The sequence below is a fragment of the Rutilus rutilus genome (assembly GCF_951802725.1).
Source record: "Rutilus rutilus genome assembly, chromosome: 10".
Lineage (NCBI taxonomy): Eukaryota > Metazoa > Chordata > Actinopteri > Cypriniformes > Leuciscidae > Rutilus > Rutilus rutilus.
This window is the reverse complement of record NC_140215.1, coordinates 20006532-20027853: the sequence shown is the minus strand read 5'-3', so window position 1 is coordinate 20027853 and position 21322 is coordinate 20006532. Positions and strand designations below refer to the sequence as shown.

General features: G+C 38.4%; 1 protein-coding gene across 1 annotated transcript in view; it reads right to left on the bottom strand.

The window, feature by feature from the left end:
* The window catches only part of arhgef49 (Rho guanine nucleotide exchange factor 49), a 34252-nt gene extending 13533 nt beyond the window's left edge, over positions 1 to 20719 (bottom strand). The window contains exons 1-3 of the mRNA XM_084422016.1: positions 20611 to 20719; positions 3796 to 3948; positions 206 to 1728 (exon numbers count right to left, since the gene is read on the bottom strand). Of these exons, the coding sequence (XP_084278142.1) occupies positions 206 to 1698 (1493 nt within the window). The 5' untranslated portion in view covers positions 1699 to 1728; positions 3796 to 3948; positions 20611 to 20719. The remainder of the gene's footprint in view (positions 1 to 205; positions 1729 to 3795; positions 3949 to 20610) is intronic.
* Between the last annotated feature and the right edge of the window lie 603 nt (positions 20720 to 21322).

Genomic DNA, 21322 nt, shown 5'->3' with positions numbered 1-21322 from the left:
TTTGTCCATCCAATCAACAACCAATGGATAGAACCAAGTCCACGTCCTACATTTTCTTTTCTTTTTCAATAATCCAATTCTCTCGGATGTATCTCACAATCCAGATAAAATGATCTGTCGCTACTTCCGTAACATTGCAACTTTAAGTACTAAGTAAATGCACAAGTGTACCACTACCAATACATCTGCTCATTCATCCACTCACCTTTTTTTTATAAGGTCCAGGGCGGATCCCAGGAAGCCATCCTTTATTTTGTAGATTTTGGCTCCGTAGCTGGAAAGGTCTTGGCCGTCCAGAAGGATTGCGGGGCAGCAGCTGGATGGGCCATCGCCACTCTCCCTGCGGGGCGGGAAGGGAAGAACATTTACATCTGTGGCCCCAGGGCCTGCTGGGCCCTTTGTCTCCTCCTCTCTTCCTGTAGCAGCTTGAGGGTGTAATGGAGAGCGAGCTACTGGGCCTGTGCAGATGGGTCCTCCCGGGACATCTGTGGTGGAACTGGGCTCAGAGATCTCTCCTCCCCTGTCTCCGCAAGGATGGTTCGAAGCTTGAGCGGTGTTGACGTCGGTGTCAGTCCTTTCCACACTCTGCATTTCCTCTGTCTGTTGTCTTTCCTCTCTATGCTTGTCGCTACTCACCATTTCAGAGGACCTGTGGTTCTTACTGCCCTCCTTTTGCCTCATTCTCTTAAACTCCTCAAATGTAGGTATGTGCAGGCGGCCCACCGGGGGTCTTTTCCTCTCGGGGGTTGACTGGGCAGAGTTAGTGCAGATGGGCTCTGTGGTATGAGCTTTACTCATGGTACTAGACTCCTGTCTGGAGTTCAGAGCCAGGTTAGGGGTGCTTCTTTGCCTTCGGAGCTGCAGTCGTCGCATTGCTTCCTGTTTGATCTCCTCAGGACTGGTGATGCGACGGGCACTCAACTCTTGCTGTCCATTCGTTTGCAACAATGCCGACCCAAGACGAACTGCTGCATCCTGATTGCAAGGATACTGCGGACAAGGTGCATTACCAAGCACAGGTTGAGGACGCAAGGGCTTGTGGGGCTCCGTCACACGTGTGCTCTGGAGCCGCAGCTTGTCTCGAAGACCCTTTCGGGCATTTCCGTTCATGCCCCAGTCCTCAACCGCAGGTAAAAGCCATTGCGGGAAGAGTGGTATATCCTTTCTGACCACTCCTCGGCGGCCGTAGATCGCCATTCCGTCGAGGGATGGCATTAAGCCATATACCTGTGGTCCCTGAGGAGGTCCATCGTACCAGTGGCTGCTTGAAGTGCAATGAAGAATAAACTCACTGTCCACACTCCTGTAAGGATACACATTGGGGTCGGACACAGCAGCCCAGTGCAGGTTTTCCAGGCTGCGGTAAAGTCGGGTACTGCCGGTGTTCACGCAGCCTTGTGGAATGCGCATTGTACCGTAGCCAGGCTGACCGTCAGGCTGTTTAAGAGGATGCATACTGCTGGTGGAGCAGTAGAGCCCCAGGTTGCTGAGCAGGCCATTGTTGTTGTTGCAGTGGCCTGGCACAATATCCTGGGCAGGGAAGGGGGGCATGCCATGATGAGTGAAAGCAGACAGCGGGGGGCTGAGGACGGACAGGTCCATGGACAAGTCCATGCTGCAGCCTGCAGGAGAGCCTGCTGGGGAGTACTCACATTGTGAAGCTTTCACATCCGGCATGGCCACAGAAGGAGCTGCCATCTTCCAGAAAGGAGCACTAGGATCACAGCCCTGCAAAAATGTACAGACAAGACATTGGCATCACATCAGAAGAACAAGGTCATACTCTCTGCATCTCAACATCAGTAATTCACCAACACCTGGTGGTTAAAAATGGTAAAAGGGTCAAAAATAATGAAAGTGTCTTGTTCATTTGCACTATAAATTCTGTCCACTTTAGCTTTTCTGTCCGCCTTTAGCTTGGCTAAATAAAAACGCTATACAAATTAATCGAAATTAAAAATGTTTTTCTTAATAGTAATCTACTTACATATACTTTAGGTTTATACATCTAACCGTATTCTAAGTAGAAAAAAATACATACATAATACAGCATTACTATAAAGTCAATATTTTCAAGATAATATTTTGGGTTTTAATTTATTTTGGCTTTAGTACAATGACATTAAAAAGACAAGTTTTCTCACACAGCATAAATGGTTTTTTATATATTGTTAATAGCTGACTGTTGTGGCAAATAATAATCTTTTTTTTTAAACTGGCATTCTGTTTCTCCATGGCGCGTTTTGTCAACAAAAAAAAACAAAAAAAAAATTTCCAAATACATAAGAAATATTCCAATGATAATCCTTGGGTATACGTAAGCAATCGAGGATTTAAAAATACCAGATGAGATTTAACATTTCCTCAGGTTACAAAATTAATCATGAGGATGTGCTACCAAGGATTCTAGTAGGTGATCCTGAAAATGCAAAATTATTTCCTTGAAGCCACGATTGTATGCAACCTGTGCTAATGGCTTGTATGTAAGGGATTCAGTTGCTCGCTTGTGTTTGCAACAAGCTCTCCCTTTCCCTATCTTAGTGCCCTTCAAGGGTGTATTCACCCAACATTTCTCACATATTTAAAAATGGATCGTGTATACTGCACAACACTAACAATATCCATCATACCATAGAACTGGTTGTATTAATCTATATCACATCAAATGTTCCCATCAAAGACAAAGCTACACTTAAGGTAAAACCAGTACATTTAATAGTTCAATAATCACTGCAGTATTTATAATGCTCATGATGCGTAGTTCCTATGACTTGTATAATCATATCAATATTCTAAAAATGGCTCATTCTTTTGTATAAATCAAATGGTAGGGGGACTCATGTCTGGAATTAAAACATAAAACCGAGAGGGAGGAAAATCAGAAGGGACAGTAATGAATAGAGCCACAACACTCGCCCAGGGCTCTTGTTCCACTAATCAGATGAGAACTCTGGATTAGCTAGGAAAGCGCTTCTCTTTCAGTAATTAGTACAAATTGCCTTGCTTTGAGCCATATTAATATCCGACCCGCAATCTTAAACAGAAATCAGGGTCAAGCCAGGAGTTACAAAAGAGCATGTCACAATCATTCCAGGCAGCCAAATCCATCTAGATGAATATTCATCTTGCCTGTCAGAAAACAACAATGGTATGTGATTACATTGAAAAAAGCCAGGAAACTAGTGATTTTTAGTAAAAAAGTGGGGGAAGCCCAGCATGTTCAGGTGCTCAATTAATATTTGGCCCAATTTAATTAAAACGGAGCTGTTGAAAGCCCTCTGGTATTATCAGGCTAATTTCAATGCTCCATTTGGGAGATAAGGAGAGCGAATCCCCTCTTTTTGTTTTTCTGTGAATTGTACAGTGAGGCGCAGGGAGGATTTATCTTCGTGGGCGAGTAGACTAACTGTCTCAATAGCACTGCCAGTGTTTTCTTTCGCTTGTGCTTGAAAACTGCTGACGTGTGAATAAACAGTCAATTAGCATAAGGAGCTTGTTTAATGAGCATGTGGCACAGGATCAGCTCACGCCGGGCCCACTATGTCCTCTCTGTGTGTGACAGACAGACAGACGCTCCCATCTGCCAAATACAGATGCCAAAAGCCAAAATACAGGAGATTCAAAACACTCAAACCTGAGGACTGGATCAGTCCGATTCGTGACAAACTAATCAGGTTACCTGATTGATTTTAAATTGTACAGTTAGGCCATACATGTATCTGCAGAACTCTGCCGAATGACTGGACCTGGAGGATTGCAGTATGTTAGTCTCTTACGTTAGTTATAAAAACTTACCCCATTTTATCAACTCTGTGTGTGTGAACCTTTACTCGGCTTGCTTTAGGCTCTCATTCACAGGCTCTAAGCCAACAGAATCCCTTTTGGTTTGGGTTAGAGGTAGACAGACCATCCACATCACCAGACAGCTGAGACCTTACGTACAGGAAGCTACAAAAGAAGAGAAAAAGACATCAATACAGGCATCCCAAAATAATACTGATCAATTTCTGGAATGAAAATTGCCTGCAGTATTTCTATGGATCTTGTGTTTCTGTTTTCTCTGAGAGAAAGCATTTGCTTTGATTGAGGAGATTTTGTGAAGTCAAACACTCGGGATAAAACAAAGTCATTATTGTGGTTTCCCTTATACCTATTTATTTTCACACTTTCTAAGAAAGACCTATTTTTCTTTCTAGATTTGTATTACTTTTCTCCTAACAAGGCTTTCCTACTTATGAAAGCTTGCAACTTTTTATCTCACAATTCTGACTTTTTCCCGCAATTATGAGTTTATATCTCACAAATCTGAGAAAAAAGGTCAGAATTGCAAGATATTACATTGCAATTCCCGGAGACAAGCTTCCATACTTCATTTGTTCAGAGTATTATGATATTCATAAACATATTAACATACACAACAAACTGTATTCCAAAATTCATTCCTGAATTATTTCAGATCACATGTACTTCAACCTCCTGTGATTCAAGGTTCTGTAATTCAAGGCATGTTGTGGAGTTGAGCCTTACACAATCTCCTCTCACCTCAATATCAGCCAGAAACCTTCTGGAATTACTTCAAGTTGTGATAGTGGATCTCAGTGAATGTAGTTTCAATGATTCCTCATTACTGAGGGAGACACTGCTCGACCTCCACCAGGATGGAGGAGTCAGGCTTCGGTCAATAAACACATTCAGTTGCTCATCCACTCCATCTTTCTAATCGCATGAGCTCTTGGTGTTTGACGAATGTCTGTCAGTATGTGGTCTAGCTGCTCAATAACACATCTCTGAGTAACATAATTCTGAGCAGCAGGACATCAGTAAAAGTAAGTGAAATAATGGCAAAAAAAAGATTATTTCTACCAAGTTGTACTCATGATATGCATGCATAAGTATTCTGTGTGCAAACTTTCATGACCATATGATTGTTATAAGCGGTACTTTTAATGAAGGCTGAACTCAGAATAGCACACTAGCATAATACTCTCATTATTTTTGGAAGAAATACTGTAATAGACTAAAATGCTACTGTAGTATACTATTCCGAAGTATAGTATATCCGTTTTTTTTGTTTTTTTTGTCTGAATTAACTCACTGAATTCGTCAGTTCATGGTTACTGAATCAACATCTGTCTAACTATTATTACTTTCATTCATGTTCGTTTAAAAAATCAAATGTTTTGGATGGATGGATGGATGGATGGATGAATGAATGTATGAATACATAGACAGACACACAGACGGACAGGCACGTCCTGATTTTGCAGAGTTAGATGCGTTCCTGGGTCAACATATTTTGTTTATCCTGGAACAACATTTCTGTATGAAAATTTTATCCTAACCATATCCCTAACCCTCAACCTAATCCTACCCATAAGTTATCCCTAAAATCAGACACTTACGTAGGAGCACCTAACCCTGATTGTAAGACTAAACTTGACATAAACTGCAAATTTGTCATTCAAATCTGATTGGTTGATTGGAATGTTGTTCCAAGATCAATAAAGATGTTGATCCAGGAACATGTTGTACTTGACGAAATCAGGTTATGTGATATACTGTACAGATAGACAGAGCTATCACAAACACACACTAAACTCCTTTGTACCTAATTATCCTCATTATCACCTACTTTTGGCACCTACACCAGGTCAATCCCTTGAGTCAACAAACAAAGGAAAAAAAGAAGAACTGTATCCACATCCATCTAACTCTGTGATTTACAGGTGCTTCTTACACCTGCAAATGTGATATTTTTATTCTTTTCCATCGAGCCACTGGAGCAGTAAGGTTGAACATTGATCTATGAAAGCTTCTCCATGGAGAATCAAAGACTAAAAGGCCACATATTGATTGTATGTGCAGGTTTGTGTGATAGCACAGCAGGGGTGTTTCTAGGTTCAGGGAGGTGGAAAAACATGGAGCGCAGATGGAGATTCATGAGATCTTATCTAGGGGAGTCATATGAGTACATTGGGAGGGAAAAAGAAAATGTTGAATGTGCATGTCTGTGCAGAATGTAGATTAGCTTTAGTTAAAATGGTGATGGTTTACACAGTAAATGTAGGTAACATGCTAGAGCTAAGTAGCCATTCTCGGATTAGCACCTGGCGGTTTCTCCTAATCCATCTGATCCTGCAGAAAGCCAATATACGGGAAAGATCAGGAAAGTTCACATGCTATTGATCATTGGCTGCTTATCTCCCATATCTTGCAGTAAGTGGACTAAAGGCTATCTTTACAGACAAATTATCCGTATTAGGGTTTATAGTGTAAATCCAAAAAATGAATGAACTTGTAATATATGATTTGGGAGAGTAAATGTTATCATTACAGTCTCTAGATATCTTTTCTATCAATTTGTAAAACATGTAAAATGACCCCACAATCAAGTTACACACAATCAGTTTTATTGTATAAATAAAATGTGGCATCTTCAAACAAGTTATACTACATCATATATATATATATATATATATATATATATATATATATATATATATATATATATATATATATATATGAAGACTTCAGATGCAAAAGCCTCTAAGTGCCATCTGAAATTTTCTTCTAGAATGATCATTTTTATCAAGCTTGTATGTTTATGTTCAGTTATTTCACTTTAATGGCAATGAAAATGACCAATTAACTGTCATTAAAGTGAAATTACTGAACTTAAACATACAAGCTTGAAAAAAAAAGCTCATTTTAGAAGAAAATTTCAGATGGCACTTAGAGGCTTTTGCATCTGAAGTCTTCATATATATATTCTTATTCAATTTCTTTTTACCTATAGTGGAATGACATTCATACAATTTAAGTGTCCAAACACTTTTTTGGACCTCTTGAAAGCATGAATAACCTTTCATAGCATTGCTTCAGCATCTGTTTCTCAGGCAGGTGAAGTAGTCATGGAGGTGAGGTAGTTACAGTAAGAGCGAGCTGCTGTATAATCAGATGCAGAACTGAAGAGCTTTTCTATTACCTGTCAGCAGAGCACCGCACTCATTCTGACAAGAGCAGCCGAGACAGAGCTGGGTTACGGGCTCTTCAAAGTAAGAGGAGACGGCATCAAAACATGTTAGAGTGAGACTCAGGAGAGGTGAAGACTCAAGTACCAGCATACCTTAGTTAATTAGGATTCAACTCTGCCATGAGTTCATTGCATTCAACGTTGCACCAAACTAAGTCTGCTGTCTACCATATCTGCAACAAAGTCTGCTGTCAAGCCAAATGAAATAAAACAGTTTGTCACATATACTGTAGTAATTAAATGTATCATGCATGGTCTCCAAGGTGAACACTGTACATCATGAAGATTTAAAAAAAACTTGACAGATAAACTATAGGGTGTCTTTTCCTGTAGCTCAAAATTGTTTAGTGAATATTTTATGCTTGTGAAGTGTTAACTGAGCTGATGCATAATGCATTAGGTAGATTAGGTGAGAGAAGCATTGTTAGTGCACAAGTTTTTCCATAAACATTAGTCTAGTACTATTCTTAGCTGAGTATCCCTTTGATAAAAGACTGCAGGTTTGAAGCACTAGTAATTGGTACACATTACAAAGCTGTACTGAAGTTAATGCTATCACTAATTGGTGCACAAAGATGTGACGATCTTGCTGTAAATCATTATATCTGTCAGAGTATAGACATTGTCTCAAATTACTAGCTCAGATCATGTCATTCTAGCTAGCAACAACAAAAGGCAATTTACAGAGCTTGCATTTCCAAGAGACGCACACATCAATTTGGCCATGGATCAATGTCTGCCGGTCGTCATGTTGGTGGATGTGTTTAATTAATGACCAAGCTGCCACATGCAATATCATTAGTGACAATATCACCCAGAAAAGTAGAGTATTATAGAAATAGTATTTATTGACGAGCCAGTGTAACCCATTTCATCAGTAAATTTGCCTCCATACCACAAAGTCTTCCAAGCATTAAATGCTGAATATGAGGGCAAAAAATAGTAGGCTAAGTCTTTCATACAGATATCCTCATTCTAATAAGACAGACCACTACTTACATAATGCATAGCGAGACATGGGTGAGGATACAAATCTTTTCCATGAAATGAATATACATTGAAGCCCTGTGTGATAAAACACGGTCATTAGCTGATTTCTGCCTTGAAAAGCAGAGGGAAATGAAGCAAGATGATAATTGCCTTTCAGACTGATGAATCAATGCACTGCAGCTCCCCACAAGGATTTTTTTTCCTCAATTAGATAAGTCACATGAACATGATACGCTGCTCTGAAAGATAAAGCCGGTAGTTACGGGCAAAGTGTCAACAGAAGTCGGTACTGCCTTCAGAAACAGTGTGTGCCAGGGAAAAATAAAGGAAAAATTATCTATTGCTGCCAAATCATACAAACTATAAAGGAAAAATGACTAATTTCTGCTAAATTAGTTGAGTATTGGAAACATGCCAATCTCCTTCTCAGAAGCAGGCTGACAATACATAAATGCTTTTTATTAATACATCTGAATAAAATTGCTGTTCCAATTTTTATTTCTAAAGTACTACCATACATTTTGGACACAGTACCATGTAAATACCACGATGCAAGTATAGTTGACGTAAAATGTGTCCTTGGACTCATTATCAAGATTATATGTTAAACTGTCACTGTATACATGAAACTTTAACCTATACTGTTCAAAAGTTTGGGGTTGGTCAGATTTTTTTATGCTTTTGGAAGAAGTCTTACGCTTTCCAAGGCTGCATTTATTTGATCAAAAATACAGTAAACAGTAATATTATGGAATATTATTACAATTCAAAGTAAATGTTTTCTATTGTAATATATTTTTTAGGATTTATGTCATTAATCCAGTTTTCAGTGTCACGCGAACCTTCAGAAATCATTCTAATATGCTGATCTGGTGCTCAAGAAACATTTTATATATCAATGATGGAAAAAGTTGTGCTGCCTAATATTTTTGAAGAAACCATGATACATTTTTTCTCATGAGTTGTTGATGAATAGAAAGTAAAAAAGAACAGCATTTATTTGAAAGTAATCTTTTGTAGAATTATATACTGTTTCTTTTGATCGTTTTAATGCACCCTTGATGGATAAATTAATTAATTTCTAATTATTTATTTAAAATTCTTAAAAATCGTACTAACAGCAAACTTTAAATGCTACTGTATATGTAACTAATACGGTGAACTTGTCAACGCTTAAAGGGTTAGTTCACCCAAAAATGAAAATTACTCACCCTCATGTTGTTCCAACCCCGTAAGACTTTCGTTCATCTTCGGAACAGAAATTAAGTTATTTTTGATGAAATCTGAGAGCTGTCTCTCTCCTTCATAGGCTTCTAGGCAATTTCATTCTGCCGGTCCAGAAAAGTTAAAATAGTCCAAGTGACTACAGTGGGTCAACCTTAAGTTTATCAAATGACGAGAATACTTTTTGTGTGCAAAACAAAAACAACGACTTTATTCGGCTATTCATTTTCTTCCATGTGGGCCTCTGAAGTGAGAAGAGCGCCACGACGCATGCGCGAGAACTGAGAAGACGACGTCCACAGTACAATTTTTTTTGGCCATATCACCCTAATTTTTAATCAGCTTTTGACATCACTAGTTCATTTTAAATAGTCTTGCAGCCTGACAAATGAATTTATAAATATAATTTAACATGCGATCATAAAATAAACATGCATTTTGAGTAAAGCTTGTTATACACCACAGAACATCCCACATTATTTATGTCAACTATCCATATACCAAAATACCATAGTAAATTCATCAGATGCCATCAATGCACCATAATACCAGCTCAGTGCTTTTGTAAGGCTTTAATGATTTGTGGAACATTTAGGCTACAGCTGAACCAACAAACCTCAATTTTACTCATACGAGAACTATTACAATTACTGTATGTTATATATATAACAGAGTAAATCATTTATTTTTTTGTTTTTAAAAGCAGATAGACTCATCGGTTGTCATCTAGTCAGCCCAGGGCTCTTCCCTCTTCATCCTAAGTGTGGCTCTGTTTGTGTTTTCATTGGATAATGACACCAGCAGCTTTGGCAACAGTAACAATAACAAAAACAGCCTACGAACCAGCAGACTTCACACTTATCAACCAGAGAGAAAGAGAGAGTGCTATGGATTCAGTGTGAAATACTGTGAATATAACACGAGAAAACTGTGCCAAGGACAAAGAGGGATGGGATAGGACAGGACAGGAAAAAGTGATTGATAGGTGAGAGCAGACAGCCTGATAAAAGAGTTAGCTGTGGAGAGCAGGAGACACGAGCGATGAGAGATGAGCGGTGAAGAGAGGAGACAGAGGTAGAGAGAGAGAACATCCCTGGAGCTCCGCTGATAGGCAACAGCGCTTGTAATAAGGCAGGATTGCTGTAAGAAGCAAATGGCCCTGTGGCAGAGAGAGAAAGAGATATGGGCTAAACAGAATATGATGCTATCATTGAATCACTGATAGCTCTCATTTCTCTCTCATTACAGTGTCCTGAACTTCACAATCCTGAAGCAAAGCTCTAACCAGTCCAGACCATAGCTTTAGGGAATAAACCAAATAAGTTGTTATTTGCTAAAATCTTTACCCTATTCATTTTACCCTGTGAGAGAAATACCAACGCTATCTCACGACCAATTCGTACAAATTCATACGAGTGATAAAAAGGTGGCTAATTCGTACGACCTCACTCGTACGAATTTGTACGATTTGTCTAAACCCACGTGATGGGTAGGTTTAGGGGCGGGGTCAGGGGTAGGTCATTCGTATGAATTCATACGAATTGGGCAATTCGTAAAATATGTACGATTTAGCAAAAATCTTACTAATTCGTACGAGTGAGGTCGTACGAATTAGCCACCTTGTGGAATTCGTACGAATTGCCGTGAGATCAGGCTGGAAATACAAATAAAAATCCAAGAACCTGCACCACAGGGTTCATAGATTACTAAAACAACGAAGAATGAAGAAAGCTAACTTTTGGCTTTTCAAATATAATGTTTTCGTGACTGAGTTTAAAAACAAAACTTACTTTCTCCAAATCTACATTTGTACACAACCTTTCAAAAGTTTGGGGATTAAGATGTTTTTGAAAGAAGTCTCTTCTGTTTAAATAAGGCAGCATTTATTTGATCAAATATACAGTAAAGACTGTAATATTGTAAAATAGTATAATGATTTCATTTTAAATGTAATATATTTTAAAATGTAATTTATTCCTGTGATGGAAAGCTGAATTTTCAGTGTCACATGACCCTTCAGAAATCATTCTAATATGATGATTTGCTGCTCAAGAAACATTTCTTATAATCAATGTTGAAAAGAGTTGTGCTGCTTAATATTTTTGTGGAAACTTCTTTGATGAACAGAATGTTCAAAAGGACAGCATTTATTTGAAATAGCACTTTTTTTTGTAACGATTCAAAGGTCTTTAATATCTTTTGATCAGTTTAATGAATCCTTTCTCAATACAAATATCTTACGGACCCCAAACTTTTGAACGGTAGTGGGCCAGCCAAGGTCAGCCGAGATTTTAGTCCAATAGATCTTAGCTTACTGTATTATTTATACATAAAACATGACACACAATTTTCAAAGTGACAGACAATAAGTATTGGTAACACAGCCATACATAACTCAGTCAATATAGCAATCTATACTATGGGCTGTGGCATTAAATGGATGATAGAGATGAACAGCATCACACTTCTCTTTCAGTAGAGCAGGGCTGTTCGATGTCCTCAGGAGCTGCCTGTGGCTGTCATATTTCAACAGCTCCATATGAGCCCTAATCACCATCCATTGGGAGAACATCACAAGACCCACACAACCCTGTCTTTAGGGGCCCTCCCACACACACACATCAGCTCCTTTGTTGTTCTTAGTGAATGAAGAAGGGATCAAAGCAGCGGATCTCTACGTGAAGGTGCCCCAATCTCCGTCAGAGCCACTTGGCCGGTAATGGGCTTTCATCGGGGGGTGATGAGGTGAGAGCAGGATAGAACAGACGGGGGGAGAAAGGGGGATTAGGAATTAGAACAGGAGGGGGACAGCAATTGATCAGCTGTCATCTCCGCTTACAGTAGGCTGGTGCAACTTTCACAGGAAAATATCCAATCCAACTGGGAAAGATGAACACTGGGCAGAATCATCTCCATTTCAAAGTGGATTCATTTGAATGAGACCGTGGCCCACAAATGCAGCAACAGAATACAGTTCAGCAAGATTACAAAAGCCTCTATTTAGATAACCCAACATGGACAAAACATTTTTTTATGACTGACATTACTATTAATGAATTATGAACGATAAACATTAACACTTGAAAAAAAATTCCCATTAGGTGACATTAGTCACCTAATAGTACATGTTAGCTCAGGTCAATTAAATAATATTAGTAAATGTTGAAATTAACATTAAGTAAGATTAATAAATGCTTTAGAAGTATTTGTCATTGTTAGTTCAAGTTAACTAATGCAGTTAACAAATGGAACCTTATTGTAAAGTGTTACCAAATATATAAACAAAACCATAATGTGAACCTAATCACATTTTGATTCGACTCCATAATGAGATGGTTTACTGCTGGTTTACTGGCATTCTCTGATGCAGTATAATTATTCCAAACATTCATCACACATGAACAATGGCAGTTCAATGCCAATGCCCCACATACTTGCACCATAACCGTCTCCTCTTCCAGATAACAAAACCAAGCTCTGGCAGTTCACATAGCAGACCTTTTATGTCTCCAAAAACATGCTTAGCATTCTGCATTGACATAATGTGAACCTTGCCTCAAACTATTTAGGAACAGATTACAGACAGTCTGAGACAAAAATGAAGGGTATCTTACAAGTCAAATGATTTACATGGATTCATTTCTATGGGAGAGTTCACTGAGAAATGAAGGAATTCTGCCATCATTTACTCACAGCCATTCTAAAACGGCACTGTCAGGGAAAAAAATGTGGAAACATTTTTAGTGGTACAACACTGAGGCAATATCCTTAAAGGGACAACTTTGTACTTTATCTATATCTATAAGGTGTATTTAGTACCTTAATAGTAATGTGTACCCATAAGGTAAAATTATGAACCTTTTAGGGGTAAATAAGGTACAAAGATCTAGGTCAATTGCTGCCTTCAATTTTTAATTATAATCAAATTGGCTGTACAAGTCATTTCAACTTAAATTATATTAAACTGACTTTTGAATCTTATAACTTAAAGGGATACTCCACTTTTTTTGGAAATAGGCTCATTTTACAACTCCCCCAGAGTTGAACAGTTGAGTTTTACCGTTTTCGAATCCATTCAGCCGATCTCCGGGTCTGGGGGTCCCACTTTTAGCATAGCTTAGCATAATGAATTGAACCGGACAAGACCATTAGCATCTCTCTCAAAAAAATGATCAAAGAGTTTCGATATTTTTCCTATTTAAAACTTGACTCTTCTGTAGTTACATCATGTACTAAGACCGATGGAAAATGAAAAGTTGCAATTTTCTAGGCTGATATGGCTTGGAACTATACTCTCATTCCTGCGTAATAATCAAGAAACTTTGCTGCCGTACCATGAGTGCAGCAGGCGTAATGATATGACGCAGGCAGCGCCTGAAAATAGTCCCCAGCTCGGTAGACTATAGGGTCGACTATTTTCAGGCGCTGTGTCATATCATTACGCCTGCTGCACTCATGGTACGGCAGCAAAGTTTCTTGATTATTACGCAGGAATGATAGTATAGTTCCTAGCCATATCAGCCTAGAAAATTGCAACTTTTCATTTTCCATCGGTCTTAGTACATGATGTAACTACAGAAGAGTCAAGTTTTAAATAGGAAAAATATCGAAACTCTTTGATCATTTTTTTGAGAGAGATGCTAATGGTCTTGTCCGGTTCAATTCATTATGCTAAGCTATGCTAAAAGTGGTACCGCCAGACCCGGAGATCGGCTGAATGGATTCGAAAACGGTAAAACTCAACTGTTTAACTCTGGGGGAGTTGTAAAATGAGTTATTTTAGGTAGTTAACATTAGTTAACTACATTAGTTAACATGAACTGCACTTCTACAGCATTTATTAATCTTCATTAATATTCATTTCAACATTTAAATCAAAAGTTGTATTTGTTAACATTGGTTAATGCACTGAACTAACATGAACAAATAATGAACAGCTGTATTTTTATTAACTAATGTTAACAGATTAACTAATACAGTAACAAATATATTGCTCATGGTTAGTTTATGTTAGTTAATGTTAACAAATGAAACCTTATTGTAAAGTGTTATCAGTTAAATGTTGTCTTGACTTATTGATCATATTTTTTACAGTGCAGTGACTAGGGCAGTATCCGAATATGCATATTTCCTTACTATACAAAGGCAAAAAGAGAGATTTGTGTCTGAATTCTAAGTAACAGTACGCAAAAAGTACCCGGATGACCTACTACTTCTAGGATGATTTTGAATTGTGCATCTACCATCAAATGGACACTATAATATCCCATGAGGTCACGTGGGAGAGGAGTTTTGAATGGCAGTGAAGCAATGCAACTGAAGCTGGTAGGTCATGTGACAGTGACAACATGAAGAATATTGTACGTTCGAATTTCTACACACATTAATATGATAGAACACACGTTTTTAATGGTTGCAAAGTAATTACTAATTCAAAATACTCAGAGAGTAGAAGATTTCAGTCAAGCTGTTGTACCCCTAAAAGCACAATTCTTGCACATCTTTTCCAAAAGTGTGACTGTATTTGGTAACACTTTATTTTACGGTGCCCTTGATACAGAGTAATTACTTAATTAATTACTTAGTAATAACATGTAACAAAATGTACTTAACATGTAACTAAGTTATGGAACAGCCTATACTTACAGATTGTAATTACGCACATGTAATAGGCAGCTACTGTTACACATGTGTAACAAGCCGAGTCTGTTACATATTACATACACATTACTTGTATGTAACATAAAGTAAAGTGTATCAAGATTGTACTAAAGTGCACTTCCTGTGTATCTACAAATGGTATCCATCTGAATTAACCCACTAGTTCATAGCTTAAATACATGCATTAGCTTCCTAATTACATTGCAATTACAAAATATTACACAGGTATAAGCTACGTAAAATAAAGTGTATCAAGAATGTACTTAAGTGTACTTTGTGTATACATACCTTATCCATCTCTGCCTTAGTTTGATTTAACTCACTAGTTCACAGCATAAATGCATGCAGTAGTTTCCTAATTACATTGTAATTACATAATATTACACAGGTATAAGCTACGTAAAATAAAGTTTATCAAGAATGTACTTAAGTGTACTTTGTGTATACATACCTTATCCATCTCTGCCTTACTTTGATTTAACTCACTAGTTCACAGCTTAAATGCATGCAGTAGTTTCCTAATTACATTGTAATTACATAATATTATACAGGGATAAGCTACGTAAAATAAAGTGTATCAAGAATGTACTTAAGTGTACTTTGTGTATACATACCCTATCTTTATCTGCCTTAGTTTGATTTAACTCACTAGTTCACAGCTTAAATGCATGCAGTAGTTTCCTAATTACATTGTAATTACATAATATTACACAGGGATGAGCTACGTAAAATAAAGTGTATCAAGAATGTACTTAAGTGTACTTTGTGTATACATACCTTATCCATCTCTGCCTTAGTTTGATTTTACTCACTAGTTCACAACTTAAATGCATGCAGTAGAGTTCTCAACGGGTCGGGTCGGCCCGACAAACCCGACGGGACCCGCGGGTTCGGTCCGGGTTCGGGTCGGAAATATAAGCAAATGACTCGGGTCGGGTCGGACCTCGGGCTTAATCTTTTCCGCTCAGTGAAAAAAACAACAACAACAAACATTTTTTTATTAATCATCGCTGCTGTTCACCGTAAAGAAAGTCTGGCTGCTGCGTGCAACGTGCATCATGGAGAGGGGTGGGGGCAGACCTGACGCCGCTGCGTGCAAGCCTTTAGCCTGGAGAAGATGGAGTTGGTGAAAAGTAAACTTGCCGCAGGTGAATTCACCGTCGCTACTACAGGAGTGGGAAAATCAGAGGTCTGGAAAGTGTTTATTGTTTGTATTGTTAAAAGGCGTGAACATTAAAGGTTGATTTGAATTCCCGTCTGCTGGTCATGATAATAGGTGTATGAAAAAAAAAAAAAAAAACGCGGGTTCGGGCAGATAATTCAAGTTGATGTGTCGGGTTACATCGGGTCCGGGCTTTAAAAACCAGGGGCCGGGTCGGGTCGGGTTGTAATTTTCAGGCCCGTTGAGAACTCTAGCATGCAGTAGTTTCCTAATTACATTGTAATTACATAATATTACACAGGTATAAGCTACGTAAAATAAAGTGTATCAAGAATGTACTTAAGTGTACTTTGTGTATACATACCTTATCCATCTCTGCCTTACTTTGATTTAACTCACTAGTTCACAGCTTAAATGCATGCAGTCGTTTCCTAATTACATTGTAATTACATAATGTTACACAGGGATGAGCTACGTAAAATAAAGTGTATCAAGAATGTACTTAAGTGTACTTCATGTGTATCTATAAACCTCATCCAACTCGGCTTGTTACACATGTGTAACAGTAGCTGCCTATTACATGTGTGTAATTACAATCTGTAAGTACAGGCTGTTCCATAACTTAGTTACATGTTAAGTACATTTTGTTTAACATGTACTGTGCTTCGAAACATTTAGCGGCGGACTTTTTGAATATAATTGACTCTTTTAATTTGATACAATGGGTTAAAAAACCTACACACAATCAAGGCCACACGCTGGACTTAATACTATCTTTTGGTCTGTCTATAATTGATACTGAAGTGATTGAATCTCCGATTTCTGATCATTTTCCAATCATGTTTAAAATGTCTCTCCCCGCAATCCCTTGCAGAACTGTCTCTGACACTAAACAGGTCCGTGTGTACTCACCTCGATTCTGCGAGGCTTTTACTGAACGCTACAATGGAAATATTTTCTCTTTGTCCCATGAGTCTTTATTATCTGATTTAGATGTTGAGCAGCATCTTGAATCTATAAACACTGTATGGTTGGAAACACTGAACGATGTTGCACCTTATCGGTCTCTAAAGCCGAAGCGTAAATCAGAGCCTTGGATAGATCATGACATTCGCGCCTTGAGACAATCATGTAGGAAAGCAGAAAGGAAATGGAAGAAGGACAAACTGCACATATCTTTTAATATACTTAAAAACTGTTTGTTGATATACCAGAACGCTGTTAAGAAAGCCAAGTCTCTCTATTTTTCTAACTTGATTGAAAAACACCATCAAACTCCTAGAGTTCTCTTTTCGGTTATAGACTCAGTACTTAATCCCTCTGTACAGATTTTTAACAATGCGACCAATGCATTATGCGAAGATTTTTTAAATTATTTTGGGACCAAAATTACCAATCTTAGAGCTCAAATACAAGTGACCAAGGGTGAAATGACATTGCTAAAGAGTCCTTTGGCCTCTTGGACTACTTTTAATTCCATCTCTCTGCAATCTCTTAAAGAAGTAATTACTAAGTTAAAAATCTCCCCTAGTCCCCATGACATTATACACCCCCGCTACTTAAAGCAATTAATTGATACTGTAGGATCAGGGCTTGTATCTCTACTTAATAACTGTCTGAAAGCAGGGGCTATCCCTGAGAGCTTAAAAATGGCCACAGTCACCCCTGTATTAAAGAAATCTACACTGGATCCTTCTATTTTAGCAAACTTTCGGCCTGTTTCTGTTCTACCTTTCATCTCTAAGGTGATGGAAAAAATTGTCTCTCTGCAACTACAATCGTTTTTAACTAACAATTACATCTATGAGACCTTCCAATCAGGTTTTAAAACACTGCATAGTACGGAAACAGCCCTTGTAAAAGTTCTAAATGACATTTTAATGGCTACTGACTCGGGAGATTCTGTCATGTTAGTTATGCTAGACCTGTCTTCAGCCTTTGACACCGTCGATCATGAAATTCTCATCTCTCGCTTGGAGTCCTATGTGGGGCTTGGAGGAATGGTCTTAAAGTGGTTCAAATCTTTTTTAACCAATAGAACTTTTTCAGTTAAAATAGGAAATTTTAATTCATCATCACGCAAGCTAACCTGTGGTGTACCGCAGGGGTCTGTTCTTGCACCTACTCTATTCTCTCTCTATCTGCTTCCCTTGGGATCTATCTTTAGGAAACATAATGTTTCTTTCCACTGCTACGCTGATGATATGCAAATCTATCTGCCTCTGACCTCCGAAAATGAGCATGCTCTTAGTTGTTTATCCGCGTGTCTGGACGACGTAAAATCATGGCTCTCAAAAAATTTCCTTTTTTTAAATTCAGATAAAACGGAAGTTATTGTCTTTAGCCCCTCCGAAACTAGTAGACAAAACTCTCAAAATTTGGAGTTCTCAAATCTGAGTATTTCATCCCAAGTGCGTAATCTGGGTGTGATGATCGATAATAGTCTGAAATTTGACAGACAAATTGCCTCTGTAGTGGGCTCTAGCTTTTTCTATCTACGCTCTCTCTCTAAAATTAAATCTTTTCTCTCTAACGCCTCTTTAGAGGTCGCTGTCCATGCCTTCATAACATCGAGGCTGGACTACTGCAACTCTCTATATTATGGTGTTGCTAAGACTCAAATTTCACGCCTACAAGTCGTTCAAAACGCAGCAGCGAGATTCCTGAAGGGATGTAAAAAGTTTGAGCATGTTACACCCCTTCTGAGATCCCTACATTGGTTACCGGTTCAGCATAGAATTGAATATAAAATTCTATTACTGGTCTACAAATCACTAAATAATCTTGCACCATTATACCTGTCGGACCTACTTCACCTATATACCCCTAAGCGAGGGCTTAGATCGGAAAACAAATTCCTCCTTCAGATTCCCAGAACCCGCTTGAAAAACAGGGGCAATAGAGCGTTTGAAGTGGCGGGCCCCACGTTGTGGAACAAACTCCCAATCCAAATTAAAATGGCTTCCTCTTTATCTGAGTTTAAATCAGCTCTGAAAACTCATCTGTTTGATTCAGCTTTTAATATGTAATTAGATTTTTGTATTTATTGATTACAAGTGATCATTGATTGTTTTATTGTGTATTTGATCGTAATTATTGTACAGCACTTTGGTCGGTGACAGCCGGTAGTAAATGTGCTCTATAAATAAACGGAACTTGAACTTGAACTTTGTTACATGTTATTACAACGTCTATTACTAAGTACCTAATTAAGTAATTACTCTGTATCAAGGGCACCGTAAAATAAAGTGTTACCCTGTATTTTTTTCCATAAAACACAAAAGGAAGCTGTTCTTTTCCATACAACGACTGTGGGTGGTAACCGGGTGCTGTCAAACTCCAAAAAGAAAGAAAAAAAACAACAACAACAACAGAAAAGTGGTTCATCGAACTTGTCTACTACACTCCTAGTCTTCCGAACTCACATGATAGCCTTTCAAGTTCTTTGTTTGGAAAAGAGAAGCTTGGAAACACTGAAATAAATAACTCATTTTGAGTTCCACAGACCCAGGTTTCAAAAAAACATGAGGTAGAGTAAATGAAGCCAGAGTTTTTATTTTACTTCTTTAAATTACAAGACAGCTCAGGGAAAACCCTTTAGTCAGAAAGCAAACTGATTATCAGATGCCCACCCAGCCTTTCAGCTCCACAGAGAAGGCGTGATCCCTTGATGGATATGCAAACCTGCAAGTGTCACTTCAATTTATTTTCCAATTTCCTGTCCACTGAGATACCCTCTCTCTTTCTATCGCTCTACTGTCCGACTAGATGAAATATTGAGGGCTTTTTGCTGAGGAGCAACTTAGCCCATTTTTATCCCATGTGCGCCAGACACTAAGCTGATGGTGTTGAGCATCCCGGCTCAAGTTCTGTATAGCGCTCAGTGCCCACACAACAACACACAATAAATCAACGAAGCATTTCATTAGGGTAGATGGCTACATCTCCAGCGAGCATGTGCTCTGTGTATTGTTAAGGTGCACGGTGGTAGACCAGGTCAGGCTCAAAACTAGAATTCCGGTGTTGTCACAACGAAACAGCCTGACCCCTTACTCCCATCGTCACGACGACACGTCAAGGGGTCAGTGAGGCATGACAACTCCACACAACAGAGGGATCGTGTGACAGAGCAGCGAGTATAAATGTATTCAGCTCTTCTCTCTCTCTCCCTCCAGAGGTCTATCCTCCGCTTCAGATCTGTCCAATGTCATAAGCAGAAGTATGCAAATGATATTCACACTGCTCTCTTGTACTGTTCAGCAAGTCTGCTCTGCATTTTCGAAAATGGAAATCTCCTCGGGTGGCATTTCACTCAAAAACCATGGGAAATCACATAAATAAACTGCATATGTTTACTGAAATATTAATTTAAAAAAAAGGTGGATACACTAGATTACATTCCGGCACAAAAACATGTTCCTTCATTCATTCCTAACAAATCATCCAATTCAACAAGCACAAAATAAAAAGCTTTTTAAAAGCATAAACCAGTTGTAAAATTAGTCAAAATCCTCCCCACTCTCCATCTAGAGTTACATACCTCTTTCTCATGCAGAAACGACAGGTAGGAGACGAGAAGGCAGACCATGTCAGCAGAATGAGCAGTGCGCACGCAGCGGTCTATTCCAGTCTGATGAGATACAGCATGTGAGCTGCTTTAGCTCTCTCAGCTATTGTTACAGCCGCCAGCTCCTCACTGAGCATGCTCCAAACACCACTCCACTCACTGTTGGCATGGGAACCACTCAAGCACAGACCTCACTATAAAGGACCTCCCTGAGATACACTCTCTTTTTCCCCCCCACCTGTCCCCTCAAGGGGGTTTTCCTTGTTTTTGCGTCTGTGTAACCCTGTGAACCCAAAGCAAAGCTCTACAGGCGATAAATTGACGTATACTACATCCACTCATGAAGTTTAACTGAGCTAAGATGGAAAGGCAGGAGCGATCTAACATCCTTTTCTTTGTCTTAATCTTAAATTAATTGCAGCTTAATCCAAACTGAGATGTTATGAAAAAAAAGGGATAAAAAAGATTTAAATTACACAATTACAATTTGACCTTAAGCAGTGTAGAATTAAATAATAAATATATATCTAAAAATGAATAAATAAATATCTGAATAAATAAATTAATTAATTAATAAGACTAATAAAGTAGTTTATCTAGGTAGTTATATTTAATTAAAAATAGATAAATAAATAGATAACTTTAAATAAATAAATACAAATATATTACCTAGGTTTTTGGTTTT